Source organism: Limulus polyphemus, unplaced genomic scaffold (assembly GCF_000517525.1).
Source record: "Limulus polyphemus unplaced genomic scaffold, Limulus_polyphemus-2.1.2 Scaffold1071, whole genome shotgun sequence".
In the NCBI taxonomy this organism is placed as follows: domain Eukaryota; kingdom Metazoa; phylum Arthropoda; class Merostomata; order Xiphosura; family Limulidae; genus Limulus; species Limulus polyphemus.
In genome coordinates this window covers 23,139-35,316 of record NW_013666681.1, presented here as the reverse complement: position 1 = coordinate 35,316, position 12,178 = coordinate 23,139, and the positions used below count along the sequence as shown (strand labels likewise).

At 33.3% G+C, this 12,178-nt stretch overlaps 1 protein-coding gene across 1 annotated transcript in view; it reads right to left on the bottom strand.

Moving 5' to 3' along the window:
* The window catches only part of LOC106461987 (carbonic anhydrase 1-like), a 28,334-nt gene extending 17,545 nt beyond the window's left edge, over positions 1-10,789 (bottom strand). The window contains exon 1 of the mRNA XM_013921856.2: positions 10,663-10,789. Coding sequence (XP_013777310.1) covers positions 10,663-10,702 — 40 coding nt within the window. The 5' untranslated portion in view covers positions 10,703-10,789. The remainder of the gene's footprint in view (positions 1-10,662) is intronic.
* Between the last annotated feature and the right edge of the window lie 1,389 nt (positions 10,790-12,178).

The following is a 12,178-nucleotide window of genomic DNA, read 5'->3' as shown; positions in this document are numbered from 1 at the left end:
TAGCGCAGATAGCCCTCGTGTAGCTTTGCGCGAAATTAAAAAAAAACAAACGAAAGTTGGATATTTTTTTAGCACCACCAACGTTCTTTACCTTAAAGTCTTACACACTTCTAGTGTTTTTGAACCACTGGTGAGCAACAGTAGGTTTCATCTTATTCATAAGTCTCAAGTGCTTTCATGTATGATTTGTAACTGGTCCTTTATATACTTTCCTTAACGTTTCCTGTCACCATCAAAAGCTTCCTGTTGAATGTTCCCTTTGTATCATGAAACAACTCAGGAAATGTAGACTAAACAACCGGCGATTTTTTTCTACTAACTTATCTTAACACCATTTTTCTTTGTGGTTACTCTAGTCACGTGATATACATATATATTTATTTACAGAGTGGATAAAAACAGTAAATTGTATTATCCAGACAACATCTTAAAAACACGCTGCTCGCAATACTAAATAGAAGAATTATTAGTCAAACCCTACATCAAGACAGAGTACTCTTTAACTTATCTCATTACATACTGTTTAATAAATGTGCAACAGGTGCAATATGATATCCTCAAATGATATTATCTTAGCATTACTCATCACGAAAAAGGATAAAAAAAATTAAGATTACAGTCTCTTTTTACTGTGTCTATTTTTACGACACTACATTTATTTTTTTATATTTATGACAAAAATTGATGTATAACAAACCGGTTTAGCTTTTATTATTATTTTCAACAACTTATGTAGCCATTTAAGGTCAACTGTTTGGAAAGCGCCCACATACGTCCGTCAACACTAACCATATATCAAGCACTATATACAACACTTATGTATTGGAAAAACTGCTGCATGTAAGTGACACAACAATCTGTAAGCGTTGAGCGTCACCCTCGTGCTGAGTGTACTGTGCTCATTCGCTTTCACTATTACTCAACCACGCAACAAGATACAGGGAGTGGAAATATCTTATCTACAAGAGATTTGTTTGGTACCCTATGGTTTGTTTCAAACCTCAGATAGAAAATGTAGCTCTTTGAGATAACTTGCTTGATCCAGATGTAGCGTCTTCAGTTTTATCAAACCACTTCATAGAAATCTATTTACATACTTAAGATAGATACACTTTTTCTGTCAGAAAAATCCGACAGTTGTATTATAAATAAATTCTGCAGAAAGACACACATTTAGGAAGAAAAACTGATCCAGTGCTTTGGGGCTATTAAAATAATAATAATTAACATTACTGACATAATATTGTGATTCACTTATTATTATTATTTTCATAAGACAATTTTATTTTGCTAAAAGTAAATCTTGTCACAAGGAAGAAAAAAGTGTGTACCACACTACGTTTCATACTGCTTTAACATTGTCTTTGATAAACGAATTTCAAGAGATATAACTTAATATACTTAGAGATTGAAAACATGTACTGAAGAAATCGAAATAGGTTGAACATTCTACGGTAGGAAAGTCTGCAACAATTAAAGACTCCCCAGTGGCTCAGAGGTAAGCTTGAAGGCTTATAACGCTAAAAATCGGGTTACAGTGGTGGGAACAACACAGATTGCCCGTTGTGCTTACCAAAAAACAAACAAAACAAAAGCAACATCCAAATTCCAAAACATTTTTGATATTTGAAATGCCAAGGAATCATTTTACGAAATAACGACATAGTGCAATATGTTCTACGTGTTGTATGAACTTTCTGGGCAAAAAAAAGGTTGTTTTAACGTGAAATAGTAGCTCATTATACCGGGTAATTAGTATCCGTTACAAGGGCAAGAATATGGTACAAAAATTATAAATAATATTAAAATGTACGAAACTGTTTTCTCTGTGTCAAGTGTTAATGTTTCGTATTCATGAGAATGTACTGTGTTTGAATCACAGCAATACAATTTTTGCTATCAACCAATTACTTAAAATGGAGAAGATTTACGTTCATTTGAAGCTGTGGATTTATCATGGCAGAAGAATGCCCAGGCCAGTCTTGCTAACATCATGGTATCTTATAAAGTTCAGTTTGAAGAAGCAAAAGGCACTGCTTATGTTGTTCTAATTCTTAAACCATCAATGAAAAAGTCCACTTGCGTAGTAAAATAATCCTAAATGATAAGAAATTATTTAACGAATGTAATTTAATGTAATTCTTCGTTAGGAGTAAAAATATGCAGAGTTGACGTTACTTAATAAATGAACGTCTCTACTCCATCATGGTTACAACTTGAAATATTCAAACTTTTAGAAAGATCAGATCATCAGGGAATAAATATAGAACATATGTAATGAATAAAAAACTTATAACCTTTCAAAAGCGCTCGGGTTATAGGGTTTTTATTCATTTCTATGAAGACTTCTTGAACCTACGTGTTTTTCTAACATCATGAACAAGTGTAATGGTTAGTGATGTAAATGAATTGTGTGCTTCTGAGCCACAAAAAAAAACAAAAAACAGATTGGAACAGGACTGACTAAAATATTTTAGCTATTAAGGTTCATCGATGGGTTAATATTAATCAGTAAAAGCAGGGTCAGCTAATTTGAGCTCTTGGCTGACTCAAAAAACCAAACCTAACCCACATAAATTGTTTTAAACCCTTATTTTTTCAGTTTTTCTTCATTCATTGTGCAAGATTTCGAGGGTGAATACTGATGAGACTACAGTACTTGAGAAACAAACGGAATAAGTTATCATTTCTCATGCATTATTTACGTTTTAATTATTTTTTCACATCGCAAACCGCAAAAACCTTGGCAGGTATTTTGGTTTAAAGATCCCACGAAGTTTCAAGAAACCTTGGGAGACAACCGGGGGCGTTCAGAAACTGTCGTTTTTTTTCACCCCTATCTTTCCCACATAGCAGATTAACAGTTTAAAAAGTAGTAGTCGTTTAGTGTTACTTTACTTATTTTTTCCCTAAAACCAAGTGATTGTGACTCATATTGAATAAGTAATCCCATGTCACCATAAACGTTCTTAGAATGTAATGAAGAGTGTGTGTATAATATGTTAAAACATACTACATGCTCCGATTTCCTTTGCTTCTTTTTACACCAACCAAATATTTTTGCCCGTCCATCTATCATGTGAAAAGAGAAACGCTCAATACTTAAATCTTAACTATTATGTTAGCACGGCTTTTATAGCTGTACATAGAGTTTTCAGTCAGTCAACAAATTATACTATTTAAGAAAAGAAAATCAGAAAAAAGCATATATGTACAAAAGTTGACTATGTTATAGTAAAACCATTCTCGAGCTTCATCACGACGTTACAGTCCATGTAGCCACACCCGGTCATGTTCTATCTGATGATCTTTTTCATATTAGCCCTGCAACAAAGTTTCCCTAACAAAAGGCTCCCTTGTAAAGCTGTCATGTCTAAAGCACGCCACTTGTATCTGTAGGCTTTTCATAAGCTATGTAATATACGCCCCCCAGCGGCACAGCGGTATGTCTGCGGATTTACGACGCTAGAAACCGGGTTTCGATACTCGTGGTGGGCAGAGCACAGATAGCCCATTGCGTAGCTTTGTGCTTAACTTCAAAAAACAAAAAAACAAATGTAATATACGAGGATAATGGTTTCCCATCACCCGTTTCATTATCTTGCTGTTTGAGGTATGCAACGGTTGAATAAATATGTGTCTGACGTGTTCGGGACAGAGATCCTTCTTGATTATGTGGTGTACTGCTGCCTGAGGCAACAATTACCTCTTTGTTCACAAAATCTCAACTGTTACAAGACGCCATACATTGCTTAACACAGCCCTTTTTTTTGGGTGATTTGTTTTTCCAGATTGGTCTACTTTCCCTTGTTTTCCAATGACATTTGCTCTTGGAAATTTTAAATTCCCATTCTAAACATATATTTATGATTTGAATGTATGAATATTTTCTATCAGAAAGGGTTGTTACATATCCTTCCAAAATGCTAGCAATTTTCTGTGGCATTATATTACCTAAGAAACGCCAAACAACGTCAAAATGTAGGTTGAAACATATCAGCGACTTGCTGATTTCAATATTACTAAACCGTCTTTAGACTTTGTAAGAGCATTTCAAGGCGTAACTTACATAGGAATTTAAAAACTGAAATTATGAACATCCTCATATACTCTTTCCATTTCAAGGCAGTTCGATATGTTTTTGTTTTTTTTGCACATACGAAAGGAAAATTGATTTTACTCTAGACTCTGGGTACTACATTCAGTTTCTGACAATTATTAGAATAATATTGAGCTGGTCATAACAAAACTACCTTCGCGTTTAATATTTACGATGAAAAAGTAGTTTGACTTGATATAAACCAATTTGTAATTAACAATGAAAGAGAAAAAGCACGTGGCACTATAAGGTCCACCTTTCGAAAGCCCTCGGGTTAGAGGGTTTTTATCAACCACTAAAAACTTCAGTAAAACAAGGCTATTAAATCCGTTGATTTATATATTTGATGATTTTTCCAAAAATGAAGTATAAAGAAAATTACGTAAAAGGCTTCAGAATATACAAAACAAAATATAATTTTCTGTAACCACTATATTCTTAAATTAGAGTATTTTCAAACGTGTCAGCTTAAGGTATCGATCTAAAAGTGGAGTTCCAGTAAATTTCTTTTTTGTTAATAAATTGTGTTTGTTCAATATGGATATATGTTTTTGTCGTACAGCATATTATGACCAAGAACTACGAAAGCAATGATATTCGAGGATGTGCCAGTCACGAAAATCCCCATTAATTAGGAAGATTTTCCACTGATCCACTGATACACATCTCGAAGTCACGTGCATAAATAAAATAAATTTTAACGTGCTATAACTTGATCATATTAACTGCAAGAAGACCCTTAGTTAATTGTTTGATGTATTTACTCAAAACTGCACAGTGTGTTATCAGCGCTATGTCCGTTATTATATTATAAGTTTGTTTTGTGTATTAACTAAAATCTGCACAGTATGTTATCAGCGCTATGCCCGTTGTCATAACATACGTTAGTTTTGTGTATTAATTAAAATCTGCACAGTGTGTTATCTGCGCTGTTTCTGTCCCTAAATGTATACTTTTGTTTTGTGTTTCATCTCAAAACTGTACAATGGGCTATCTGCACTCTGTTCACCGCGGAGAATCGGACCTCCGATCTTAGCGATATAAATATAAATTTAAACTACATTTTTACACAATGTTTACAGATATTTTAGACACTATATTGTTATATAGTGCGATCTATAAATGTTTTGAAGTACTACTTTCTTAAACATTTTAACCCAGAAAAATTTAAAATATCAAATCGCTCTCCTCCTGTGGCTCAGAGTTAAACGTAATGGCTTATAACACCAGATTCGGAGGTTCGATCCCAGTTTGTCACATCACTGACAATCCATTGTGCAGTTTTTTGCTTAACAATAAACGAATGTTAAATTCTCAAACAAAGAGTTTATGTACACCAACTTTTTAACAATTAATAATGGCCATATTATATGTTTGTTTGATGTTTTTACTTAAAGTTGCACAGTAGGCTACCTGTGTTGTTTTTGCCGTCATACTCTAAGTTTGTTTCAAAATGTGCCCTGGCTTTAAAAACTTGGTTTATATTGATCTTTGAATCAAAACTATCTTTTGGTAGAAGTAAAATTTTAAACTTCGTTGAGCATGAAATAACTATAATTTCATTTTTTAACCAGTAGTTTGTCTATACAAACTACAGTGTATGTGACGTAAATCTTAAATACAGTTTGTTTGTTTCTTTCAATCAGAGTTTATCCACGACTTTGCTGTATGAATTCTCAAAATTGGTAATAGAGGGAGGGCTGTCGTGAGTAAATCCTCGATGAGCGAGCCCCCTTAGGCTTAATTCATACATTTCCCAAGGTAACAACCTGAGGGGACTAAGTCTTCACAAAGTGAAAGGTTATTTACAGTGACTGCTTATCCTGCGTGTTGTTTATGGCTGCGGTTCATGAAAAGAGATGGTCAGGATTCTTTATTATGGTATTCCTGGTTTATTGACGAGTGCTTGAGAAGAGATTACTATGATCACTTATGATGGTATTCCTGGTTTGCCGACATAATTTGTAATAAGTGTCTTGTATAATTTTAATCTTACTTACCTGATAGTGCACTGGAAAACATTGCATGAATCATTCATGCTTCCAAAGGGCTTATGTGTGCATACCTACATTTGTGTTTTACAAATTTATCTTCATTCCTAATAGCTGCGCAACGTGATACCTAGATAGTCTTATCTGCTCTCAAATAGGTGGAAGCCTTATATGTTACATTAACTTGCTAGCAAAAAATTATTAAACCAGTTTAAAGTGAAAAAAACAAAGAAAACAGCGTGTAAGCTCGGGCTATGTTTGAAGCACATTTTAAAACATAAATGTTAAACGTCGGAAGCCAACAAATCACACCAATATGTGAGCAAGTGCTGTAAACTTGGTTCCATCTGATGTTATGTTAGCAGATTTAATTCGGACTGATATAGTGGTAAGGATGTCAAAATTAAATCTGGTATCCTTCTCATTTTCATACCTCATAATGTTTTATACATACCTGAAGTTGAAAAGTAAAACTAATAAAAAAGGGACAAAATATGGGTTCTCTAGTCGGCAACATTTCGTAATAATGACCTTAACTACAGTATGGCGCTGGAATAATCAATTAAGTAGATGTGCAATTTGACTAATTTTTTGAGAGGCCAATTGCATACCCAGCTCTGCCCTTGGTGAAAGCCCGACAGATCCCGTGAAAGTCTTCAAGCAAAAGCGAACTCTCAGCTTATAATGGACTTTCTTTTTGGAGCTATTGTAATACACTTTAAATGTCTTATCTTTAAAAGTTTTTATGTTATTTTAAAAAGACTGCACTCCTCCGTGTTTTTACTCTTGAAATCGCGGAAAACACGCACAAATTGGGTAAAAATGAGTCAAATCTTTACGGGGATTTTCAGTAGCGTTCATTCTTCATGAAAATTGTTGCGTCACTACTTGTTCAAAGCAGCCCAGTTCACAGTAGAGATGTGGTTAAGATTTCTACTTTCTGAATTTTATATATTTAATGCATTAAATTTAATAATGATATTGAATTTTGCTTCTACGGAAAACTATAGTCTACATCAAGAAGTGAGAAATATTCTAAATGATATTTTAATTATGAAGTACTTCTCTAATTCAGGCTTAAGCGCTTATTCTAACCCTAGTATAAGCTAGAAATTAAATGGTGTGAATCAGAAAAGAGATGGAAACTTAAACAGCAGCAATATCCTTATTCTCCACATTGTATCTGAATATTTTATTACTGTCTATTTTGGTTATTCTGGGAAACAAGCCAAATGGTGAAAATTTTATTTACAATCTTTGACTTATAGAATTTTGTTGTGGTGCGAGTTTTGTTCAAACTCAACTAGTTACATTAACTACTGTAGTAACGATCTAGAGGTTATTCTATAAAATGTTTCCATTTTTCAATATATGATAAAGTTTAATATGCATTTGGTTTGCTTTTGGACTAATAAGTTAGCATGTCAAAGTTAGTCTGGATCGGTCAGCTCGTTTAGGAGGAGATGTGTCTGTTTACAGACAGAAACATTTCCTTGATATTGGACATTTACCGTCCCGATATCGCTTAATATGTATAACGCATATGTGAAGAACGCCTGTACCCCGATTTTTATACCCAGCTCTGCCTTGCTTCGCTCGGCAGAGCTGGATAATTATCTTTTCTACAGTATGGCACGAGAACAAGCAATAATGATCTTACCTACCACATGGCACTAGAACAATCAGTAATGATCTTATCTACCATGTGGCACGAGAACAGTCAATAATGATGTTACCAACCTCCCCCGACTTCCCTCTGTGGTTCAGTGGTATGTCTAATGGATTAAAAAGGCTAAAAATTGGGTTTCGATACCTGCCGTGGGCAGAGCGTAGGTAGCCCATTGTGTGGCTTTGTGTTTAAAGCTCACAACCTTACAGATTCTATGAGCTTACAACGCCACAACTTTAATGGTGTATGGCAGTAAAATGAGGTGAAAATTCCTCATGTAAAAACAATGACTCCTGAAACATACCGGATCAGTACTTTTACATGAATAACTGAATAAATTATATATTTGTGTTTATAATTGTAAAGACCTTTTATATTTACAAAAAAAAGCACAAAGTTACTTAACTGTTTAATAAAACAGATTTCTATAGACTTCGTGACTAATGCAAAACTTTTACTAATGTGAGAAGCCAGAACCTGAATCAAGTATCCTCCTCAGAGTTGCAGATGTGGTATCTTCAACTACAGAAATCAGATACTGAATGTTGTGTTTTGTAACAAACAATAAAATTATTACAATTCTATCTTTAACAAAGTACAACTACTCCAAAACTTTTTACAAACACTCTCTCTCTCTGTATATATACAAAAAAAGACGTCGACGCTCAGACATTTTACTCTCATGTATGAAAGTATTTGTTTGATCAGGGTTAAAATAATATACGAAAATGTTTTTTTTCCTTAAAATGTCAGCAAAAGTAATCTAACTTTAACATGTTAAAATATATCTCATTCTTCAAACGGTCAAAAATAATATCAAGTCAGGAGATCTTGAGAAACTAGGATCATAATATTCCTAATAAATCTAAGAATGAATTTCTTGTTTATAAATTTGAATGAGTTACTGAAAGTTACTTATATATGATGTTTCCGAACCAAAAAATATTAATGTTTTATGATATACGTATTAAAATACTTTAATGAATTGATGTTTTGCCACTAGGCTCTAATTTTATTTGTAAAAACTATTAATTTACACAAATTAATAAAATCGTTTTGGAAATAGATGATTCACAGAAAATTTCAATGTATCATAAAGAATGAGTAAAATACTCCCAAGACATCGTAATTAAAACAAATTTTACTTCGAATTCTATAGTCTTTGATAATATGCATTTTATGTAAACGAGAGCTTGGTGTAAAATCATTAGCACGTATTAAAGAATTGTCCTCTGTCTTTGAAGCCCACCCAGTAGCGCAGCGGTATGTCTGCGGACTTACAACGCTAGAAACCGGGTTTCGATACCCGTGGTGGGCAAAGCACAGATAGCCCATTGTGTAACTTTGTGCTTCACTTCAAACAAACAAACGAACTGTCTTTGAATCAAACATTTTACACAATAAGAATGAAAGAGAAAAGAGAGAAAAAACTTTAAATTATACACGCTCAGTTGAAAAGTATAATAGATTGAATATTCGTTTTCCTTATCATCTTCACGTAGTATGCCACCCAGTCAGAAATTATAAGTTGAGGACTTATAATGCTAACATCCGGAGTTCGATTCTCCGCGGTGGACAGAGCGCTCAAATAGCCCATTGTGTAGTTTTGTGCTTAAATAAAAAAGCATGGTAAATCTATATTTTTACAAAGATTATATTTTAAAATGTTTTACAAAATAGATCATCATAGAAAACCTTAGTTTATTTCAATTTAAGATCATTTTTAATACATCTTCATCATGTTAATTTCACTTGATTATCACACGTTGGTGAGTTTATAATTAAGATTATTAAAGTTGTTTAACATTCTAACTCGGGCGGTAGTTAAAAAGTTTAATTATTAAGTAATGTTTAACTTCTTCCGTTCCTAGGGTACATGCAGGAGTTTCCCTGACCTTCAGGACTTTCACAACATCTGTTCACTGTTGGTAGGAGCCTCGAGGGAAGCAACTTGTATCGTATGTCTCATCTACTTTACGATAAGAGGTGTCAGTTCAGAGTACTGTTCGCCTTCTTTGACATGTATGAAATCTTACACAATTTTCACAAAAATCGTAGTTGAAACTTGGTATAATTTACTTTGTACCAAAATCTTGAAAAGTTGCGGTGCATTTTATTGTAATACTATTAATATTTTGATATGACAAAGCTTTAAAATGGCTCAACAAACTTCATTGCACATATGACTAATAACAGACTAATAGTTATAAAGTACTAGGTAATTTTGAAAATGCACTAATTTCAATAATTTGTATAAGTTTTTTTAGTAGGCGCTAACAGCACCATACAGACAACACTTAGTTTTAATAATGCATATTAATTTTCCCAAGGATGATGATAGCTTAATAGTGGATAAATTTTACCATATAATATTGAAAACTATTTTACATAATACATTTGACTCCACTTCCAAGGCATTTCAAAATTATAATATGACCTGATATGATCAATACTTTTGGAAGTGCCCCCCAGTAGCACAGCGATATGTCTAGGGACGTACAACGCTAGAAACCGGGTTTCGATACCCGTGTTGGGCAGAGCACAGATAGCCGATTGTGTAGCTTTGTACATAAATTCAAACAAACTTTTGGAAATCCACTTAAAAAACAATTCCTTTCCTATTATTTCATTAATTACTCACGTACAAATATAATTAATTGACTGATTTCTGTTATTATCAAATATGACAAAATAAGTTTCATTTTTACTTTTATAGATACATGACAGACGTATGAGGTAATTGCACATCTAGAACTCGTATATTACCATTAATATGTATATATATATAATAATACCAGATTCACCCAAAATATACATATATTCACAATGAAATATTTTGAATTAGCTGCAAGTTTACAATTACTAAGATCCTAGCATAAGAAGTGAGAGAGAACAAAACTTACCAAACAGAAGAAGAGATAAAACCAAGATGTTACTGCCCATTTTAGTTACAGGACTTGATATAATTTTCTGACTCGAAAAACCGTGTCCTTTTATCCTATGTCTTGCTCCGGATATTTCAAACCCAGATACAAGCTTAACAGACGCTAAAAATATATTTCTATTGACACTTTCATTCAACCAATAGGATGGCAGCGCGAGCTTCTGCGTACTCATTCTTGCTTGTAAGACTGCGTAAGCGTGATGGTGGATTTTTTTAACATCGGATGGGGTGACTTGCTATTAATCTCCTTGTATTTACACGGGAGGATCTTTAAAAAGTTTCCCAAAGTATTATGTAACTAGTATTGTAACATACTCATGAAAATTAAAAACAACACAAAACATGAACTTTACTAATTATAATGTTTTTACATTTCTGTAATTTTTTGTCAGTTGTTTCATTGGTGCGTTGAAAATCAGCGCATTTTGAAAATGAAGATATCATATTGAAATTCATTCTTTCTTCAGCATGTGCTATATTAGACTCGAAAGTATATTTTTGTTTAACAAAAAAGCATGATTAACATATTAGTTCAATTGGAAAGCGTAGTTAACAATTGAACTTTTAGAGAACAGTGCATATGGTTTTATATAAAATGATCTTAGTATTTCAGTTGTGTGTACATTAAGATTAATATGAACATTATGAATGAAGGTGTATATAGTTCCAATTCGTATTTATTATGAACATGTACCCTTCGCAGAAGGAGTTTTATCTCTTTGCACTTTGTTCATCTTATCATCAGATGATGTAGTCCCTTAAGGTAGCGGACCTTGAGACCCAGTTTTCTTCTTGATAATAAACATAGTTACCTTTACGTATGAGAACTCCAACGGACTTAAAGTATCCATGTGTTTAGCTTCACTAGATCTCATTCAATATTTCTTTCAACAGAATGTTTTTTGAGGGAAGCTAACCATTCTGTCACTCTGACCATACTTTACGTTCTCTGGCAAAACAAATATCTATGAAGGTTGTATGTTTCAGCCTACAGCGATTTGATAAATGGTATTGACGCAGCATAAAAAAAACCGATCTAGAATTTCTAGTTCTACAAGAATCCTTTGTAATATCTACCTTTTCTGAATCCATGATTACCATACCATGATTACCATTATCGAATAAAATGTGTCGATTTTGTGGCATATTCGGGTAAAACTCAGATAGCCTTAGAGCAATGGGATATGTCCACTTAATAACAGGAGGTTCAACAAGATATTTATTACAAAGTAGTATTGAATTCTGAGTGACTGAGTTCGTAACAATGAAATAAAAGGACTGGGCACAATCCAGTTTATTTTTCGTTTTCGTCCAGCTAGTGTTGATATATTATGTAACCTTCTGTGAAAGACCGGTCAATATGACTTGTAATAAATTTATAAATATTATCTTGAAAGTTTTTCCTTAAGATTACGTAAAATTGTCGATACATGTAGAGTGATTTTATTTACGGTCGCAATGAACGTCCGTTTTGT